The sequence below is a fragment of the Myotis lucifugus genome, unplaced genomic scaffold, assembly GCF_000147115.1.
Source record: "Myotis lucifugus unplaced genomic scaffold, Myoluc2.0 scaffold_151, whole genome shotgun sequence".
NCBI lineage: Eukaryota > Metazoa > Chordata > Mammalia > Chiroptera > Vespertilionidae > Myotis > Myotis lucifugus.
The window spans coordinates 1,555,224-1,577,299 of NW_005871199.1; the positions used below are offsets into that span (position 1 = coordinate 1,555,224).

At 50.9% G+C, this 22,076-nt stretch overlaps 2 protein-coding genes across 2 annotated transcripts in view; one reads left to right on the plus strand and one right to left on the minus strand.

The window, feature by feature from the left end:
* The first annotated feature begins 233 nt into the window (after positions 1 to 233).
* Positions 234 to 8,905, plus strand: ADAMTSL4 (ADAMTS like 4). The gene is given in 18 exon segments (XM_006095212.3): positions 234 to 268; positions 495 to 552; positions 1,052 to 1,407; positions 1,596 to 2,277; positions 2,516 to 2,618; positions 3,353 to 3,489; positions 3,800 to 3,910; positions 3,912 to 4,005; positions 4,189 to 4,361; positions 4,495 to 4,606; positions 4,707 to 4,892; positions 5,067 to 5,196; positions 5,519 to 5,723; positions 6,097 to 6,273; positions 7,038 to 7,244; positions 7,332 to 7,511; positions 7,759 to 7,903; positions 8,062 to 8,905. Coding segments are annotated over 18 exon segments (3,213 nt in total). The 5' UTR covers positions 234 to 248; the 3' UTR covers positions 8,199 to 8,905.
* Positions 8,906 to 19,002: 10,097 nt separating this feature from the next.
* Positions 19,003 to 22,076, minus strand: part of MCL1 (MCL1, BCL2 family apoptosis regulator) — a 6,044-nt gene continuing 2,970 nt past the window's right edge. The window contains 1 exon segment of the mRNA XM_023759310.1: positions 19,003 to 21,890. Coding sequence (XP_023615078.1) covers positions 21,745 to 21,890 — 146 coding nt within the window. The 3' untranslated portion in view covers positions 19,003 to 21,744.

The window sequence follows — 22,076 nt, forward strand, 5'->3', positions numbered from 1 at the left end:
TCTCAGTATCCTGTCTAAGGGGGGTATGCCGTCTCTCGCTAACTTAGGTACATAAGGGGATGCGCCATATCCTCCTTCCATCATCCCACTTCGAGACAGACCTCTGCGGAGTCTACATTTACACCCCATGTTTTTGAGTAACACACCAGGCTTCTGTCACTGAAGCGAGCAGCTCCTCCGAGCTCAGATGACCAGATGACTGAAATAGTGTGTCCCGCCACCTCCTACTTCGCCATCGAGGAGGAGTGATGGAGAAGTGGGCAGGCAGGTAAGAAGGGGGGGTTCCTCGGGTGGAGGATGGCTGGGCCCTGGAAGTGAGGGAAAGGAGAGGACCGGGAGGGGCGGGGGTGGAGGGGTGGGGGAGTGGGTGGGGGATGAAGTGATGAGTAACTTCTGCTTTCTGAGAATCTGCATCAGGATGTGGGGAGCCTGCGGGGGGTGAGGGGCAGTGTCGCAAGACCAACTGATGTCCCCACTCCGCCTTTGGCTTGTAGGCCCCCGTTTGGTCTGGTGCTGCTTCTGTCCCTCCCTCAGCTCTGCCTGGACCAGGAGGTGAGCCAGGGACCAGAGGCTGTGATCCCTGCATCTCCCCTGACCTCCCACCCACTTCTCCAGGTCGTGCCTCCCTTTTCCAAAGCCCCTGCTGAACCACGGCCCCTTCCACCCCCGGCCTCCCCAACTCCCTAGCTCCTTGCCAGATCACACCTCTGCTACTGAATGTAGCTTTGGGCTGGTAGCAGCCTCCCTGAGCCTTGAGCATTGGACTAGAGCAGTGATGGCGAACCTTTTGAGCTCGGCGTGTCAGCATTTTGAAAAACCCTAACTTAACTCTGGTACCGTGTCACATATAGAAATTTTTTGATATATTTGCAACCATCGTAAAACAAAGACTTATATTTTTGATATTTATTTTATATATTTAAATAATGCCATTTAACAAAGAAAAATCAACCAAAAAAATGTCATAGGTTTGCCATCACTGCACTAGAGCCTCTCTGTATGGCTCCCTCTAAAATCATTCTAATTTTGTTTGACCTTTTTGTCTACATAGGTGTTGTCTGGACACGCTCTTCACACCCCCCCTGAGGACGGCCAGGGCCCTGAGGGCGTCTGGGGTCCTTGGGACCAGTGGGCCTCCTGCTCCCAGCCATGTGGGGTGGGGGTGCAGCACAGGAGCCGGACTTGTCAGCTCCCTGCAGCTCAACTCCACCAGGGCCCACCCTTCCCGTCCCGGCCCCCAAGGCATCCAGAAATCTCGCTCTCCCAAAGTCAGGGCCCCAGACCCCAAGCTCCCCAAGAAACTCTCCCCCTGTACAGGCCACAGCCTCCGGGAAGAGGTGGCCCACTGCGAGGTCCTGCTTCCCAGTTAGGGAGAGAGGAGGCCCAGGAGACTCCAGCAGCCAGGAGGTGAGGGGACGGGCTTTGAGGGAAAGGGTGGGCCTTAGGCAAGGGCTGGGGCTTGGAATAAAGGAATGGGGAGGAGGACAGAGGGCTGGAGTGGGTGCTTATCTCTGGTGCCAGGAAGTAGAGGGGGCAGGGGAGGCCGGGTAACAGACGACCAGAGCCGTGACCCTATGTCTGCAACACCTTCTCAGGTCCCGGGTTCGAGACCCCATCAAGCCAGGAATGTTTGGTTACGGGAGGGTGCCCTTTGCTTTGCCACTCCATCGGAACCGCCGGCACCGCCAGAGACCACGCAGATCCGAGCTCTCCCAGGCCTCAGAGCTGCTTCCCTCCCTGACTCCAGGAGCAGAGCCACCCTCTGCAAACCACACCCCTCAAACTCACTTCCCTCCTGTGCAACCAGCTGCTCACACCCTGTCCCCCCCTGAAGAACCCCCAGGCCCTGAGGCTGCTCGGACAGAGGTGCCTTCGAGAAGCAGGCCCCCTCCCAGGGCTCAGGCCTCTGGCAAAGAGCCCCCCTCGTTTATCCCCTCCCCAGGAGAAAGCGTCTCCTCCCATGTGTCCCCTCAGCCAAGAATGCCAAGTTCCCAGGGTTGGGCCAGTCCCCAGGTGGCAGAGAGACACCCACATCCTTTCCTTTCTGTCCCTCGGGGCTGGGGCCGGGGCCGAGGCCAACAGAGCCGGGAGCACTGGCGATCTGGGGGGAATCGCCCCAGGTCCCCCGCAGAGTCTGCCCCTGGATACCCGGATGGCTGGTTGCCTCTGCTAAGGGCCGACCCCCACGCCAGCTCCCAGTGGAGCCTCTTTGCTCCCAGTAGCCCCGTCCCAAGATGCTCTGGGGAGAGTGAGCAGCTGAGAGCCTGCAGCCATGCGGTGAGTTCTTCCTCGGACCCACACCCCCCTCCACTACTGCTTCCCCGACCCTGCCTCTGGGTCCTCAGCCTGTCAGATCTGGACCTGAGGGAGAGGGGCCTTCCATTTGACCTCCTCAGGGTAAGGGCCTTGGAGCCCCTCCGTAGACCCGACCTCCTCCCTACTCCCCAAACCCAGCCCTGACCCACACCCCCGTTTTCCTCCCCAGCGTTGACTCCTCTGTATCCCCCCACCTCAGCCCTGCCCCCCTGAGCATCCAGACCCCCGGGCCCTGCAGTGTGCAGCCTTTGACTCCCAGGAGTTCATGGGCCAGCTGTACCAGTGGGAGCCCTTCACGGAAGGTGAGGTTTCCAGCCCATCCCTGGTCAGGGAGGGGGCGCCGCAGGGGGCTTAGGACTGGGGGGTGACCGGGCAAGTGGCACCTCACCCCCCGTTTTCTCCTCTGTGGGCCCTCATGTTTCTACTGCGTCCTATTTTCTTTCTGTTTCCCAGGGCTGGGGTGAAGGAACAGCTCAGGCCGGAAAGGGGGAGTGTCTCAGACGGGGTCAGGTTAAGGGGCGGCCAGTAGAGGGGTCAGGCTGGGAGAGGATGTGTCCAGAGGTGCCCTTTGCCTGGTTCCCTCTGGGAGAAGGCGTCCCAGGAGGTGAAGCAGACAGAGGGGGCGAGATCCTGTCCAGGAGTGACAGCAGGGTGGGCGTGTGCCCGGGCCCTGGGTGGGGTTCTATCACTAGCTCCCAAGTCACCATCCGCTTGATTTGGGGCCTGTCAACTTGATACCACGATAGCCCCTCCTGAGCTCTGAACTCACACAGTCGAGCGTTTCAAGTATCTCTCCTCTTTCACAACCCTGGTCTCCGTGACCTAAATCGACCCGACCCAACTTGTAAATGACCCTCCAACGAACTTTTCCGAGCACAGAACTGTCGTTGTTCCCTTCGCCCACGGTGACCCAGGCCACCCCCAGATGCCCGGTAGCGAATACAAGCCAAGCTTCCGTCAGGACCCGGGGGCCTTTCCCCGTCAACTCCCCCCAGGGAGGCCAGCTAACCACCTTCCCTCCCACCCCGGCTCTCAGTCCAGGGATCCCAGCGCTGTGAACTGAACTGTCGTCCCCGGGGCTTCCGCTTCTATGTCCGTCACACTGAGAAGGTCCAGGACGGGACCCTGTGTCAGCCAGGAGCCCTCGACATGTGTGTGGCCGGACGCTGTTTGGTGAGGAAGGACGGGGCGCATGCGCACACAGTCTCCTCGTTTATCATTACAACAACACACCAGAGGGTGGAGGAGGATGGCTCTCACCTGCCAGGCCGGGCGAGGAGAGCCGGGAGGTGGACGGCCAGGAGGCTCCCCTCAGGCGCATCCGGGCTTCCCCGAGGCTGGCGGGGCTGAGAGAGAAACACATTCTCACTTGTGGTGCAAAGATCAAGGGCATGGAGGGCGGAATGGTCCCGGGAGGCCCAGGCTGAGGTGTGAGGTGGTGTCTGGCTCCCGGTGGCCGCTGCCTCACTCCACTCTCCTCCAGAGCCCAGGCTGTGACGGGATCCTCGGCTCTGGCCGGCGTCCAGATGGCTGTGGAGTCTGTGGGGGTGACGATTCCACCTGCCACCTGGTCTCGGGGAACCTCACTGACCGCGGGGGGCCCTCTGGGTTATCAGAAGATCCTGCGGATTCCGGCCGGAGCCTCCCGGCTCCAGATCGCCCAGCTCCGGCCCAGCTCCAACTACCTGGGTGAGCTCTCGGGGCTCCCCGGTCTCTTGGTTCCGCCCTCCACACCCCCGTGCAGCCTAGCAAGCCCCAAGGGGAGGAAGGAGGAGGCCAGGAGAGCAGGGGGGAGCGGGGCTCTGAATGGTTAGGAAGTGGTGGGACAGCAGGACAGCTGACTCACCTCCCGGTCCTGACTGCCCCCTCCAGCACTTCGAGGCCCTGGGGGCCGGTCCATCATCAATGGAAACTGGGCTGTGGATCCCCCGGGGTCCTACGCGGCCGGTGGGACTGTCTTCCAGTACAACCGGCCTCCTCGGGAGGAGGGCGCCGGGGAGACCCTGTCCGCCGACGGCCCCACCACGCAGCCCGTGGACGTCTACGTGAGCTGGGGCCTGGGGGAGCAGGACTGCCCGGGAGGGGGCCGCTCCCTCTGGGGGCGAAGATGGGGGGAAGGCGAGTGGTAGGGGACCCTTGCCACCCCAAACATTCATTATCTTCTCTTTCTCTCCCCAGATGATCTTTCAGGAGGAAAACCCGGGTGTTTCTTATCAGTATGTCATCTCCTCACCTCCTCCGAGCCCCGAGAGCCCCGCCGCAGAGCCCCGCGTCCCCCAGCTCCAGCCGGGTGAGAGGCTGGTCCCGAGACCTAGGAGGAGGGGAGGGCGGAAGGGTAGCTGCACGGCTGTGGGGGCATCTGATCTGCCTCCTCTACTCTCGCTGCGCAGAGATTTTCAGGATGGAGCCCCCACCTGCGTCAGCGCCCCGCCCCACCCGGACCCCCGGCACCCTCCAGCGCCAGGTGCGGATCCCCCAGGTGCCTGCCCCACCCCACCCCAGGACACCCCTGGGGTCTCCCGCCGGATTCTGGAAACGAGTGGGACACTCCGAGTGCTCAGCATCCTGTGGGAAAGGTGAGACTCACACACCAGCCTGTGTTCCTGGCACCCTCAGCCCAAGTCCCCAACGTGACACTCCTGGTAGCAGACCCTAGATCGTGGGGCCACACCTCACCGACTCTGTGCCCAACCGGGGACCCCACTGGCACGGGAGCCGTCCCACCCCCGGCTTCCCTCTCACCCCTCCAGGCGTTTGGAGCCCCATCTTCCTCTGCATTTCTCGTGAGTCGGGAGAGGAACTGGATGAGCGCAGCTGTGCTGTGGGCACCAGACCCCCAGTCTCTCTGGAGCCCTGCCACGGCCCCCCGTGCCCCCCATAGTGAGTATGACCCACAGGGAGGGGCACAGTCCTGGGGACACAACAGTTGCTCCAGGCAAACACATCCTCGCTGCCCAGGCCTCACCCGGACTCTGCGGGCAAATGAATCTCCTGGCCACAGAGACAGTGTCCGATTAGCAAGGCTGGCCGTCCATAGGCAGAAGGAAACCCGGCAGCCCGAGCCCCACAGGAGAACCCCGACTCCGATGCTAAACTGCCCCTCTCCTCGGAGGGTCCCCACCCCCCGCACATGGCAGCCCCACACATCTTCTCTTTTGCCACCTGTGGCTCTGTCTCTCCCCCGCCCTGCGCACGACCACAGCTGGGAGGCCGGCGAGTGGACGTCCTGCAGCCGCTCCTGTGGCCCCGGCACCCAGCACCGCCAGCTACGCTGCCGGCAGGAGTTTGGGGGGGGTGGCTCCTCAGTGCCTCCTGAGCGCTGTGGACACCTCCCCCGGCCCAACATCACCCAACCCTGCCAGCTGCGCCTCTGTGGCCACTGGGAGGTCCGTTCCCCCTGGAGCCAGGTGAGTGGGACCAGACAAGCAGGCTTTCCGAGGGGGAGGATTCTAAGGGAGTGGGCACCAGTGAGCTAGAGCAGTGGTTTTCCAGCTTGTTTTTAATCAGAAATGTTTTACAAACAAGATCTCTTATGGAACCCCAATCTATTAGTCAGATAAGAGGCTGAATCTGGGATTGGGCCCAGAGGCCCATGCCCACCCCACAAAGCCATGTACCGGTTGAGCCAGGAATCAAAGGCAGGTCCTTGTTCAAAAGCCACAGAGCTACATATGTAATACTTTCAACAATAAAGAGTGTAATTAAAAAAAAAAAAAGCCACAGAGCTGGCGGCTGGTGAGGAAGCCAGGCCCAGCTCCTTGGATCCCCTCATCCCCGCAGTGTTCTGTGCGCTGTGGGCGCGGCCAGAGGAGCCGGCAGGTTCGCTGTGTCGGAAACAACGGTGATGAAGTGAGCGAACGGGAGTGCGCCTCAGGACCCCCGCGGCCCCCCAGCAAAGAGGCCTGTGACATGGGGCCCTGTACTATGGCCTGGTTCCACAGCGACTGGAGCTCCAAGGTGGGCCCCACACCCAGCACAACCTCTTAGAGACTTTCCCAAACAGTTCAATAAGCATTTACTGCCTGGCCAGTGTGGCTCAATGGTTGAGCATTGACCTATGAACCAGAAGGTCATGGTTCAATTCCCAGTTAGGGCACATGCCTGGGTTGGGGGCTCAGTCCCCAGTAGGGGGTGTGCAGGAGGCAGCTGATCAATGATTATCATCATTGATGTTTCTATCTCTCCCTCTTCCTTCCTCTCTGAAATCAATTTATATATATGTATATATGTGTGTGTGTGTGTGTGTGTGTGTGTGTGTATAATAAACATTTACTGAGCAAGCACCTACTCAGGGGTCCTCAAACTACGGCCCGCGGGCCACATGCAAATACAAATATTGTATTTGTTCCCGTTTTGTTTTATTACTTCAAAATAAGATATGTGCAGTGTATATAGGAATTTGTTCATAGTTTTTTGTTTTTAAACTATAGTCCGGCCCTCCAACGGTCTGAGGGACAGTGAACTGGCCCCCTGTTTAAAAAGTTTGAGGACCCCTGTGCTAGGCACTGCTGATGCTGGGAACATGGAGATAAGTGAGAAAAATTTCCACTATGAACAAAACTTCCAGCAAAGGTTCCCCTTATCCGGCTGGTACCCTTGGGACATTCCCTAACTCCCAGGATCTGGATCCCGGACACATGGACCCTCTCAGCCCCTGCCTCTTCCCCTCTTCATCACTCGCATCCCCCCTCACCCAGCCCCCTCTGCTCTGCTGCTCACAGTGCTCGGCCGAGTGTGGGACGGGAATCCAGCGCCGTTCTGTGGTCTGCCTCGGGAGTGGGGAGACCCGTGGGGCAGGCCAGGAGGAAGCAGGAGTGGGAACCAGTGAGCAGAGCTGTGCCCCAGGAAGCCGCCCCCCTGACATGCGTGCCTGCAGCTTGGGCCCCTGTGAGAGGACATGGTGCTGGTACACCGGGCCCTGGGCGGAGGTGAGCTGGAAGCCTGGGAGGGGGTGCCTGTCAGTGGACTCCCTGCTCTCCCTTCCCCTTGTACACCCAATGCCTCCTCTCCATCAGTGCTCCTCAGATTGTGGCTCAGGCACACAGCGCAGAGATGTCATCTGTGTGTCCAAACTGGGGACTGAGTTCAACGTGACTTCTCCCAGCAACTGTTCCCACCTGCCCAGGCCCCCCGCCCTGCAGCCCTGTCAGGGGCAGGACTGCCAGGACCGATGGTTTTCTACCCCCTGGAGTCCGGTGAGTGCCTGGCTCCCGAGCCCTGCTCAGTGTGGGAAGGGGAGGCTCCGCTCACTAAACCCGGCATCTGTGCCCCGGACGAGGCCAGCTGCAGCCTCACATTGTCCTACTTCCTGTTCCCCTGGGATGTCGTAATGTCCCAGGACAGTCTCCCTCACACCCTCCTTTCAGAGGAGGCGGTGGCCTGGGGTTCAGGAGGAGCCTGGGGCACAGACAAGGTTTGATTTGGTAGCTGGGGTCTCCCCAGTGTTCTCGCTCCTGCCAGGGTGGTGTGCAGACCAGGGAGGTCCAGTGCCTGACTGCCAACCAGACTCTCAGCACCCGCTGCCCCGTCCATCTGCGGCCCTCCCGGAAGCGGCCCTGTAACAGCCAGCCCTGCAGCCAGCGCCCTGGTAAATGCCCCTCTCCCACCTCCCAGGAGAACGGAGTTGGCTGAGGTGTGGGTGGGCCACCTACACAGAGAAAGGACCAGCGGAGAGGGCAACACTCCTCCAGAGGGGTGGGTCTTGGCAACGGCTATCTTGTGCCCACTGGCCTCCTCTTTCCCCAGATGACCAATGCAAGGACAGCTCTCCACACTGCCCCCTGGTGGTCCAGGCCCGGCTCTGCGTCTATCCCTACTACACAGCCACCTGTTGCCGCTCTTGTGCCCGTGCCCTGGAGCGGTCTCCCCCGGAGCCCGCCTGAAATGGGTCCAGGAGAACCTCTCCTCAAGGTTTCTCATGCCACCGTCGGTCACCCATCCATCAGCTCGCTTTGCACCTCTGGCTCTCCAGTCTGTCCTAGTCTCACCAGGGATGTCCCCCCGGGTGGTTGAAGGAGGCAGGGTGACTGACAGTGTGGTGGTGTGATGGTGTGTGTGCATGTATGTCCCCAAATGTGTATCTGGACCTGCATGGGCGTGTGTACACTCAGAAGTGTGTGTCACTTCTCACAAAGAAGTTAGACAGTGAAGGAAGGGGGAGGGGGCGATGGCGGTTCCCCTGAGACACTTCTAGGCTGAGAGGAAAGCGAGTTTGCAGCTCCTTAGTAATCTGAGCTGCTTAGTGACTGCCCGCCCCCCATCAGTTCCAACTTTGTGCCCTAAACCTCAGTTCTCATGGTCAGGCCTCCCTCTTCTAAACCACCCTTTTGTCCTCAGACCCCTCCCCCTTACCTGGTCTCTCTATCGCACCCCTCATAATTAATTAGCTAGGGGTGCGGGTCAGCCCCTGCCAAGCTTGTCTTACCCCAGGAAAAGTGACTCACTTCCCAGAACCGGGACCAGCTGGGCAGAGGATGGAAAGAGGTTAGAATAAGGCCACCTAGCCCCTGCTCCTGCTTCCCACCTCCTGAAATGGCCCCCGCCCCAGAACTAATTTATTTTTTATTAAAGAAGATTATATGACAAATGAGAAACAGGCTCTTTAATGTCTTCATGGAAACCCAGCCATACGAGCCCCCTCCACAAGCAGTCCGGTCAGCATGAAGGGTGAGAAGAGGAAACAGCACTCGGCCATGTGTGGGGCGGGAGGAGCCCAGGTGGAGAGAATCTGGGCCCGGAAAGGCTCATGGGTGAGCCCCCATCACCTGAGAGCAGAAGCCTGGGTCCCAGGGCCAGGATCCTGGCCAGCCACAGCCCCTGCAGATTGGTCATCGGCCACTAGAGGTCATCACTTCTCCCAGTTTAGTGTGGAGTTGGGAGCTTGGGTCCCGCGGAGGAAAAGCCGCCGGGCCTGGGGTGAGTTTCTGGTCGGCTGGGTCTTTCTGTAAAGTCTCTTGGCATCTAATAGCCCTACTTTCAGTTTGGGGCTGAGCTGAAATGGCAGCCCCTTTCCAAGGGTCTTTTTTCCTGTTCTCTCTCTTTGGCCCTGTCTTCCGGCCTCCCCCATCCTTTCTGCTGTTACCCATTTCCCTATGAAGCGTTGGTTTATTGCTTTTCACAGGGTGTGTATGGAGAGCGTGGGGGGAGGAAGTGATTTCCGAGGGCCCTCTCCCCCCTTCCCTCAGCAGAAATGGCTGGAGGTGGAGCCTGGCCTGGCTCTAGGCAGAACTGGATGTCCTGCCAAAGACACATTCTTCAGAGATGTCTCACCCCCGTCGCCGCCCTCCTGCCCCCCCCTCGCGTTTAATCTCTCAAGGTAAATAGCTTTGCTGGAGGTGGGGTGAGAGCCGGCAGCCTTTTCCCTGACCCCAACCGACCTGAGGGCCAAGTCCAGGTCTCCACTTCTGGAAGCATCCCTCCCCGCCCACCCACCCCCCTCTGCACCTCCACCGTCTGCCCGAGGAAGGCCATGAATAAAGGCCTGCAGAGACCGCTGAACTCGGCGACTCCTGTCCCTGAGCAACACCGACGCCTGCATCACATGGCTGCCTTGGGACTTGGGCTCTCCCTGGGCTGGAGTGGCTGGGCAGGAAGACTTTGGACTATACCTTGAGAGTGGGTGAGGAAGGAGGCCAAAGGGCATGGAGGGGAAGGAAATAAAACCGACGTGAGCCCTGGACAAGGCGTGAGTGAGGGAAGGGGGTCCGAGGGAACCCCAGCCAGGAAGGCTCTGCTCAGCCTGAACAGGACACTAGAGAGACTTGTTCCTCTGGCGAACCTGCAAGGGGACCTAAGATCCGCGGGGCCAGGGGAGCGAGGCCTGGCCCGCCCAGCAGATACTGAAGGTTGAGCCCTTAGATTAGGGAGGAGTGGTGGTGAGTCGCTTCGGGCCCTCCCATCGATTCCTGGAAGCCGGCTGGGCGGTGGCCCCGGCTCAGCTGACTTCCCTTAACTTCCCCCTCCCTGGTAGGGCCTCTCAAGGCTGTTGCTGGGCAGGTTTGGCCTGAGCGAGAGAGCCAATCACAGGTTGGGGAAAGCAGCCACATCCCCTGCAAGGCTCCCCCTGCTTCAGTACCTCCTTTGAGCAGCTTCCCCTTGGCCTCCAGTCCCTGACTTCTCAGGAGTGGGCTTTCCTCTGGGGTCGCCCCTTCCCCCGCATTTTAAAGCTAAGGTTCTTTGAGGTCCCTAAGGATTCTTTCCTCTGGTGACTGAGGTCAGTGTGCAAGTTTTCAGGAAGGGGAACCTGGCCCCAAGCAACCCCTTTTCCAGGCTCCATAGAGGGGAGTAGTGTGGCCAGATACCTTTTTAAAATATATTATTGATTTGAGAGAGAAAGGGAGGGGGATAGAGAAAGAAACACTGATAAAAGGGAAACATGGGCTGCCTCTTGCACGCCCTCTATTGGGGATTGAGCCCACAACCTGGGCTTGTGCCCTTAGCGGGAATTGAACCTGTAACCTCTTGGTTCATGCATCAAAGCTCAACCACTGAGCAGCACCAGCCAGGCCGGATACCTCGTTGTTGACCTCTGAAGCCCTCTGGAAGGACTTGGGAGAGAGGAAGCTACAACTAAAGCCAGGAAGGTGTGGAGGGGCCTGAGGTCTAGTGTACTGAGGGGAATTTAGGGAAGGACTCAGAGGAAGTGCACCCCTGAGAACTAAGGTGAGGTGGGGTGGTGATAGGAACAACCTTGATATGCACAAGAGAGATGAAGCATGGAGAAGGCCAGCAAAGGCTGAGGACTCCTCACTGCTGAGGGTTTGCAAGAGGACTGTGGTTCTATGTCAGTGTATGCAGGGGTGAACTTGTGAGGTCTTAGTTCAGCTGGGTCAGTTTTCTCCCCGCCCCCTCCCAGCTTCCCCAGGGTAATTACCCACCCAGTTGAGCTGTGGCCTTCAGACTAAATTTAGCTCCTAGACTTCCCCAACCCTTTGGGCCTCCCTGCAAGCGGGTGCTCACAGCCGCCCTGCAATCAGGTGCGCTCACAGCTGCGAGGCTGGACCTGTGGAGGCTTCTTTTCATCCCTGTCGCCTCCATAGTCCAGATTCAACCTGTCTGAGGACTAGGAGGGCAGCAGAGCACAGGGACTCGGTTGCTGGCCTAGGCAATGAGTGTCTCAGCTGCAGGTCACCTCTCTCAGGCGCTTGAGAACTATGGTTGGAGCACCTAGGTAGACCTTGAGAGTAGTGGGAGGGCAGAGAGAGAACCAAACACAAGGAGAAGCAACCCTTCAGATTCTCTCCAACCAGATCCTCTTTCATTTCTTGCTTTCCTCTTCTCCCCACTTTTACAAACAGAGAACTTCATTTTAATTTAACAACCTCCCCCACTCCAGTAAATGAACCAGGGAGACCTGCCCTCTCTTGAACCAGGAGGATCATGCCAGACTAGAGAGTTGTAGTTTGGGACTCTGTGTGGCGAGGGTGGAGATTCCTGCCCTCTCTCCTAGGAACATGCCTCAATCCCACCATCTCCAGTGCTGGGAATTAGTTGGGGGGGGGGGGGGGGTTAGTGAAGAGGGGGCTTATTTGTCACAGGTGATGAGGAGGTGTCAGCTTTAAAGGGCGAGAGGCACCTTTACAGGAAGTAGAAAGCCTCAGGAAAGTACCTAGTCTAAGTTTGTCAACATGAGTGGTTTTGTGTTAACCTTAAACTAGCCAGCACACATCATGATGTGCCTTTGCGCTGCTTGACCCAGGAAACTTGGATACAACTCTAGAGGAGGGTGTTTCAGGGCTGAGGTCTGAAGGTAGAAAGGCTTTGAGAGAGGAACGTACAAGACTAGTCCAAATAAAGTATGCGTGAGCCATGGCCGCCAGATTTTAGGGAACCAATCAGCTGAAGGGGAAGTGCAGTGGACAGAACAGAGCATTTTCTCAGGGAGCGCCAGAGAACTATGAGTGGCCTGGGAAAGAACCTCCGTGGTTATAGGAGGGATGGGTTCCACTTCAGGAAGGTCCCATGTGGGGTTAGAATACGTGTGTTGTACCCTCAGAGCCTTGAGTGAATCTCTTGATGACACAGCTCCACAGAACTTTTGAGTGGAGGAAAGAAACTGGGGAGAGTGTGGAGCTACTCATAACAAAGAGCAAACTGTGTTTCTGGGACCCCTTGGCTAAAAGGCAAGGTGGCAAAGGCCCTGCCCTTGACGGGGGGTAAGTTTATCTGCCCTTGGCACCAGAGTTATCTCTTCGTTCACACACACACACACACACACACACACACACGCACCACTATTGATTCATCACATTGTAAGGCTCTTTTTTAGCTCGAGTAGAGGAGTGGACGACGATTTTCTCTAAAGGACCAGTGAGTAAATATTTTCGACTGTAGGCCACAGGACCTGTGCTGCATCTCCTCACCTCTGCTATGATAGCACCAAAGCAACCCAGGACCACATGTAAAAAATGGGCGTGGTGGCTGTGTTCCGATCAACTTTTTGACACTGAAATTTTAGTTTCATATCATTTTAGCCAGTCATAAAATATTAATTTTTTTCATTTTCTATGCAAAATACCTTTCTTAGCTTTCAGGTTGGACAACAATGGGTGCTAGGGCCAATTTGGCAGACCAGGTAGTACACTGACCCCTGGGATTTTTTTCTATCTGGCTGATCTGCTCTGTCCAGAAAGTCCTGTTTGTGTCCTCTCTGGGCTTCCAAATACAGCTGTAGAACCTTCTAATTCAGCCTCCTACCTACTGATGTCTCCTGCTTAGTGGCTTCTCCCAGGGAATTCAATTACTTGAAAATGGCTAATCAAGAGGCACACAGGTGTACCACAAGAATTTTTAAAACCTGCAATACCCAGCTTTTTAGTCAGGGGCACTGACCTTTCTTTTCACCCTTTGATTGTCAAATAAAAAAACAACAGGCAACACAATAGCCGTCCAGTGTGAATGACTCAAAAGTATACCTTTTTGTGTGTGTGTCAGATCCACAAAAAACACATTCTTTGATGTGCCGCAGAATTGTAGTAATTAGTTTATGTGTGCCATGCAATGGAAAAGGTTGAAAATTACTGGAGTAATAAACCTTTAAAGAGTCCTGAAATTCCTCACGTTTGTATAGTGCTTTAAGGTAAAGTACTTGTATATCTAACTTTTAAATCTTCACAATAATAATAAGGACAATTAAAACCAGTTGACAGGGGAGAAAATTGAGGCCTGAGACCTAGTCTAGTCTTTTTCACTCTTTAAATTGGGGAAACTTCCCCCTAACCCCTTAGGTCTTCTGGTTGGTTGATTAATTCAAATGACATACAGCAGATTAACAAGAGAAAATCAAATTTTAATAATGTGTGCATGGGGAAGTCAGATAAGCATAAATATTCTAAAGTCAGTGAGGCAAAATGAAGTATATATGTCATTTTGGACTAAGGATGGGGTGACCAGTTTTGCCACCCAAAAATATGGCTTTTGAGATATTGATTTTAAACTGGTTTTTAAGAAATAAGACTGGAGAAAAACCTTTGTCCTTCCCCCAAATTTTGGGCATTATGTACATCTGTAATAAATTTTGGACATTTTCTCCTGTTAATCTGTATCTGTTAATTGGATTATTAGACTAAACCAGAAGAATTTAGGATGGAAGGAAAATTATTTTTCACTTCTCCACATAGGCAATTCACAGGTAGATGAGAAAAGAGCAAACATTTGGTAAACAAATTCTCGCAGGACCACCCAGAAACAATGGGACCCAAAGGGGAATCTAAGGAACAGATTTTTGCTGGGATCCTCCCAGTCTGCCACTTAACCCATAAAGGTTGCCTTCCGGAAGCAGGTTTTTTAATCTGAATCTCTTTAGGCAGGTTAAGGGGGAGGTAAAAAACAAACAAAAAAACCTCTTCCTGAGTTTGTTAAGGCTTTGTTTTCAGCTCAAAAGAATGTGCATGTGAGTTTGACACATCCTGGGGAAGACTTGCTCCAGACCCTCACAAAATCCTACCTTACTCCTTTGTTCTTACCCAGTTTCACTCAGCTAGAGCACCCTTTATCAGAACACTCGGTAATTTGGGCCAGTGATCCACAACTTGAATGGTTTTAAGTGTTTTTGTTGTTTTCAACTGTCTTTCATGACTTCTCAGCATTTTAGGAAAAATAATACTATCTAAATTTTTATTTTTCAACCCAAAGTTGCAAGGAATTAAAAATCGTTTCAAATGTATTCAGTGTGTGGGTCCAAGGAAGTAATAAAACAAATATACTTGGTCTAGCTCAGAGCATTGTCCCTACACACCAAGGTGTGGGTTAGATCCCCTCAGGGCACATAAAAGAACCAACAACTGCATAAATAATTGGACTAGGGGTTTCTCTCCCTCTAAAATAAATTTAAAAATAACCTACATCAGGGATTGCTTCCAAATCCTTATTGTTATTAGAAGTTTTTCTTTCATTCACTAGAATTTACATATATCTTTCATGGTTCACAATTGGGAACCCTATCCTGGTTCAGACCTGACTACCAAAAACTTGGAGGTGGGGGGAGGGGCAAGGAAGCAGGTAAACTCCACCATTACTAAACTCTGAAAACAAGACCTCATTTCAAAACAAAACCTCATTTTCCTCTTTCTGTTTCTTCACTTGCCTCAAGAGGGATTTCTGAGAAATGAGAAATGTCACCTCCCACAACCTCAGTCTAGTTTTTTTTTTTTTTTAAACAATGAAAAGGAGACGATTGGTGGAAAGGAACTGCTCAACCATATAGTGTTAATCCAAAATTTAAAGAGAAATGCCCTATCAGTGGATGGCCCCACCTTGCCTTAGATCTGAGCTTTGAGAGTCTAAGGAAATAAACAAGCTACCCTCCCAGGAAATTTCAGTAACAAGCAGTGAAACCCAACAGCTGCTCCTTGCAGGAGCCCAGCTGTCTCTCCTCGCCCCACCCCCCTCCACCCCCCTTTGCCACCAAGGACAGGAGATGGGTGGTAACTGCGCCAGGCAACCTCAAGAATGGAGGTGTGAGCTGAGAATGGAATGCATGAGAGAACTGAGTATAGAGACTGAGGAATATAATGCATATGAAAGCAATGTTTCCTAGGGGAAATCCCTATCTCCCCCCAAAATCTGGACACCTGAGAGTCATACCAGCCTGGTAAGGGAGACAATGAAATGCCTAACAAAATTTTCAAGACCAACTCCTTCTACTAGACAATTAACTTTTTTGGGGGGCAGAGTTTAAACGTTTCTTAATCAAAATAAAGTGGAAAACTCATCGTTCAATGCCAGGATGAAACCCAACAGTTAAACATTCTTTTCCTTGGCTCTCTTTCCCAGCACACCTTGTCCCCAGGCTAACTTGAATAAACACACACATGTGACCACAGGAGGGCGGGAAGAAAACCAAGTGGGGGTGGTGAAATTCTGAATGGAATGCAGCTCCAGCTAGTTAGGGGCCTCGGCTGAGACCTCTGGCACTGGCTGTGGATTTATACAGGCAGAGAAGCCAAAACAATGAGCTCATAAGCAAGAATGCAGCCGGTGGGGCAGTCTGGGCAGTCAGAGCAAACTGGTTTTTTGAACCAGGATGGCAATAGCTGTAAGTCTCCCACGGGAACAAGATCAGGGAGAGTAGAGCCACCATTCAGTATCTGGAGGTCTAGTTAAATAAGGGGGAGGGGGGCCTGTTCCTTATTAAAATTCTGTTCTGCAGAAAGCATAGCACTCAGTCCTACATTCCATGGTTATGTGAACCTCGGTGGGGGACAATGACATGTGGCTGGTGAGATGTGTGCGTGAGCTATCTCAGGTGATGCTCTTAAGACTTTATTCAAAGCAGGCCTGCCAGTGCCAACACCTGCACTCACAATCCTAAAGTTCTGTGTTCAGGGCCACAATTTTAACATGACAGTTAACAATGAAATCTATCTTTACTTCTCAAGTAAATACAATGCACTCAGTCATTTACACCAAATTCAGACCTCTAAGACAAAAATACGTCTTTTTTTCTACACGTTTCCCAATATCCTATAATAAAAGCCTAATATGCAAATTGTCCCCTCCACCAGTTCAACCGCTCGGTATGACGTGTGCTGACCACCAGGGGGCGGCACAAAACATGGCGGGCGTCAGCAACATGGCACTGGCAGCGGGCAGCAGTGGAGGCCCAGCTGCCCCCAATAGGAGCAGGCCTGCAGTAGGATGGTGGAATAGGTGAGCGGGCGGTGCCAGGCCAAGGCGGGTGCGAGCAGGGCCCGATCACCCAGCTGATCACCCCACAGACAGCGACCAGATAGCTATCGGTGGCGGGGGACGGGCCGGCTCCCACGCACTGAGGGAGCTGGCAGGGCCTAATGACTCAGGTGGAGGGGCGCACATGGGGGCCCAGGTGCTGCCCAGGGCCCAGAGGTCAGCTGGGTCCTGCCTTTCCACATCAGATGCTCGCGCTTCATTCGCCAGCCAGGCCTAGGACCACATCCATGCACAAATTTCGTGCATCAGGCCTTTAGTTTTTATATTAAGGCCCCAAATGGAAAAAAAAAACTGGAGATAATATATATTCACTGGTCATGTATGGCAAAGGGGAAGTAAGGCAGGGAGTAAAGATGAAATGATGAGAAGAAAAATATCTATAAATCTCTCCCTCCTACAGCTGTAGAGGTTCTTTCCCAACTCCATGCATGTTGTTTCCATTCATTCTTTAAGGTCCAACCTCAAATCCCACCTTATTCTTATACTACTTTACCATAGCAGTTTTGTGCACTGTGTTCTACTTATTTTTGTCACCCTACTAAATTGTGAGCTTTAATATTCTGCCATAATTGCTTTCTCATTCTAGTTATGCACAAATTTTTCAGAATGTATCTCCTAAAAACAAATACATTCTCTTACATTACCACAATGTAATACTCTAAAATTTAACACTGACAGTACTAACAAATTGCCCATATTAAAATTTCCCTAATTGTCTTCATGTCCTTTATGCTTTTTATTCATTTAGGATCCAGAGATCACCTTGCATTTAGTTATGTTTCTTTGACTGTTCCCTGTCTTTTTTGACTGAGTTTCTTAAAGAATTATTCCCTTTGATTCCCACATCCAATAGTGCATAGTACACAATAAGCAGTCGACTGCCATGTAATGGGATTGAGACTCAACATCTGGTTGCCTACAGCTCATTAAATGTCCCAGCTCATTGCAGTGTTAAAGAATTTTTAATAAACTAAGGTAATCCCTGAACAGGGAATGAGAGAAGGCAAAGTAAGAATACAGAAACCAAAGGCAGAAGCAAGCTATGGAAATGGTTATTTGCAAGGAGTAAAATTGGCCCTAACACACTTCCCAACAGTCAGGAACTACTTTTCTAATCAGTTAAGGAAAGGAGCTCTAAGAAACACCAGGTATAGTGTGGGAACAAAAGTTTGCCATATATATATATATATATATATATATATATATATATATATATATATGTATTTTTACTTCACAAGAATCTTTAGTAAATAACACTGAATTCTCAGAAAAGTCTTTTACTTCTGCCTGGAGGCAGATTCCCAACCCTCATTGTTCCACATGCTTCACATAACTAAGAGAACACTGTAACTTTGAAACAAAAGAGGGACAAAGTTTTCAAAACTTGGATCCCAGAACCCTCTGAACAGTGTGGGAGGGTTCAAGAAGACAAAGTTCTGTAATCACTGACAAGTGGAGCCATATGAGAACTAGGATAAATTAAGACTCAACTGATCATCGTCAACCCCAGGAATTAATGGCCTGTGTGTTCTGGGAATCTGGCTGGAACAAGTTATTTCACTTAAATTTTTGTAAAATTTCCCACCTGTCAAGTTCTTGAAACTTTCTGCAATAGTGTGAAGTGGCTCTAGTCACAAAACAGGAACTGAAAGTCTGGCTGTGTCAAATGAAGGGAAGTGTTATTTTGACTTGCTCAGTGACTCATGGTACCTGGTTACCCAAGTTTTGGGGGTGTTCCACTAAGGAATATTGCCACAGACAGGGCTTCACGTCAGAACATATAACTGGGAATAATAAAACTCTTCAGACTCAGGCCAAGCAAGGTTTGGGCCCTTGCGTCCTGTTACCCACCCTCCACCCCTCTCCTTGGGTATGCACTTGTACAAAAACCCCTTTCTTTGCAATAAAATGTTGCTGTCTGGTAGTTATGGGGGAAAGCACAGAATCCTGCTTACACATTAGCATTTTGTGCTCAGGGCTTAAAACCAATATGCAAATCTCCTATTTGCACATTTCCATGGTGACTCTAGGCTAGCAGAAAATACAGGATAGCATTTCTGAAACTGACTTGCTTATTCTCACCTCTTCTGGCAGAGGAAAGGGGAAAAGTACTGAAACGTTACTACCAAGAATCTTATTAAAACCCTTAACTTTGGGTGTTAATTCTTCTAGAGACAGGGAGATCGAACCCTCTGACATCAAAATTATACCAGCATTTGATGATGAAAAGGAAATCTGAACAGAAATTACGATTTTTGCATTAAAATGTACAGGAACTACTCCAAAGTACAACAGTAATACATGTAATTAAAAATCCAACATCTCTAATTTGAATGAAAGGAAGGGAACTGTCCTTTGCTCTAAGGCAAATTAGCTTTATGGGGCTGCTTTTGTTTGTTAATTCACCTTTACTTATTTGCTCAGCTGACTTTCCTAAAATGCTTGCCTAAGATGGGGAAGGAAGACAGGCAACAGATTAGAAAACACCCATACCACACCTTGCATTTGAATAAAGATTTATTATTTTCTTCTCAGGAAAAAACAGGAAGTTAGGGAAACACACTACATTTTACAGCCCACATTTAATTTGTAGTTGGTCCTAACCCCAATGGTACAGCTGTTAACAATAGCAGCTGTCTAACTAGAACCAAGGTGTCCACCCCTATAGAATGTTACACTAGAGGACTGAAGGTTTTTCCCTGAGAGAAGCATAAGACAGAAGTTGCTGAGACAGCCATCTTCCCAAGCATTCCCTCCTTTCCCATTTGGGAGGATTTGCCTGAAGTATGTAGCTAGTCAGCACTTAGAACAAGTGCCTCCTCTCCATATAAAACCATCCACCCTTTCCCAAAGCACTTGGGCTCCCGAAGCCCTCACAAACAATACTAACTAAGATCCTCATTTCAGCAGTCACACCTAGTAAATTGGGCCCCTAAATGCCACCAACTTACATCTATGCATTCACTTCCACAACTGGATATGGGGAGACAGGCCTTTTAGTCACCTTAACCAGATCTTAAGTTTAATTAAAAACTACATAAAGTGCTTTTAGGTCCTTAGAGACAGACATGATATAAATAAGTGGTTTATGATCAAGAATGATAAATACATAGGTAAAAATAGCTCTAGCTAGATGACCTTATGGCTCGGAGATGGGCAGGCAGGGCATTCTTCCCTATTACATTCTTAGTCATTTTATTCATGCCTATTTTTATCTGGAGTCCACAGACTAAAGATCACGTTCTGAGGCTGACGCTTTCAAATGACCCTAGTTCCAACATTGCTTACTTTAGCTTGACCAGTAGCCTTTACAGCACTCTGTACCTAGTTCTACAATTTTAAACGATCATATTCAAAGGAATCTAGACAAAGTCATGTAAGATAGTCTCCCCTCTAAAAATTTTTAAGAGGACTTTTGAAATTCCTTCCCCTCCCCCAAAAAAGGTAGGAAAAGCTAAAACCAAAAAGGTACCAGTCCAAGGAAAAGGGACTCCTCTCACCTCATGACCATGACTTGTCGTCACAGAACCCACTGTACTACCAAGGATAAAATTCATGAAGGATAAAGGTCTGTGGACTCCTATAGGGGTGGTTACTTAGGTTCCTAGTGCCCAAAACTAAATAGGCTAGAGTTCAGGGATGGCAGGGTAAAGATGTAGGAATTTATCTAAGTATCTGTAGAGGGAGCAGAACAAGCAGCAAATAATTCAAAGGAAAAATAGGAAACAAATGGTAAGTTCAACAGAACAAGTTCTGAAATCCGAAGGGATGCCAATGCAAAAATTTAAAACAAAGTTTGGGAATCATTAATAGAAACAATTAAGTAGTTGCTTTATTTATATGTTAGGCTTAGACCTGTGTTTAACAAGCCAGCCTAAAATAGCACCATGGTTAGACTATAGTCTGCTTTTCAAAGCCATCATTGTACAACTTGTTAAGCAAAGGGATCAAACGTCTCTCATCCACCTGATGAGATCTTTTTATACACACACGGCTAGTAAATCCCATTTGGAACAGCTGAAAATCTCTTTAAAAGCTTTGCAGATGAGCTCATGAACACAAATTTCACCAGTTAAGCTAGGTCCAACAGAAGGAACTCAAAACAAGTTGTTGCCCAATCAGAGCTCATTATTTGTAAATCATCGGCCTGCTCCCCACCCCCCTAAAACAACCTGACTCAATTATTGAAAATCTACATGTAACCAAGTGAAAGAATTTCCATTACCCAATTTCTCAACCCAGATTAAAAAAAAAAAAAAAAAAAAGCCCTATAAGGAATACTTACCAAAATCTGATAGGAAAATTAAAGCCTGCATAGTTATGAATCAGAATTGTTCCATCACAACCAGGTTGCATACAATTACATCAACTGGTTCTGTATACAATCTAGAATTGACCAGGACAAAGTTTAGGATAGAAAAGCTGTAAGAAATAGGTTCCTAACTATAGAAATTGTAAATTTCAAAAGGGTATGAAAAAAACTAATGGAAATTCTACTCTTGTGCCTTTACATTTCAAAGAAATAGACTTTCTGTAAAAATATATACAATTTTTACAGACAAACACATTTACAAGTTGTTTTTATCTTAAAAATTGAGGATAATCCACATTTGTAACTACAATTATTGAGCCTTAAGTCAAGTATTTGTGGCCATTACAAGACTAACGAACTAAACCACTCAAACCAAGTCAAAGTAGAACAGGTATAAAGTCCTGCGCACTTGGACTTTCTGTTCTTCCAGAAGCATACCTGGGAAAGCCAATTATACAGAGGAAAAAGCTTCCCCTCACACTCTGTTGTACAGTACTGAGGCTTCTAGTCATATTTCTATTGTAGCTTAAATCCACTTTACAGTTCACTGGCATTGTTAGTGCTTCTCTTTTAACACTATAAAAATTAATGGGCATATTTAATGAACTCTATATGACTAGCCTGGCTACTGGCCACTCTCCTGTTCTAGGCAAGGATAGCAAGTCCACCCTACCATCTTCACTAGATCTAAAAGTCCTCCTTCAGGGCCTCCCAAAGTTTGCCAGTTGTTGAAACTTAACTTTGCTTCTTTTAGACAGTGACTCTTCAATGGGGACTACTTTTTCGATGTTATTTATTCCGATTAGCCACAATCCTCTTGCCACTTGTTTTTCTACTTTGCTTGGAGGTTACAGCCTGGACAGCTTCGAAGTCCAACTTCATAAATACACTGGTTTCACAGCAGATGTGGATCTGGTGCCTGGAGTTGGTTAAGAGTCAATTATTTCACTTAAAAAGGCTATCTTATTAGATATGCCAAACCAGCTCCTACTCCAGCAACACCTGCAAAAGCCAGCAGCACATTTCTGATGCCGCCTTCTAGGTCCTCTACATGGAAGAATTCCACAAACCCATCCTAGAAAACAAAAAGAAAAGCACATTTTCAGGTATGGGGTTTTTCCACCAACCTACAAATCTAAGCCCCGCCTCCAGGAAACTACGAACCATTATTTACGCCCCCTTCCTCTGCCATCTAAGGGAGATTACTGGCCTATAGATTCACCTTGAAGCCATGGCAAGTGTTGGAGGTCTCCCACATTTA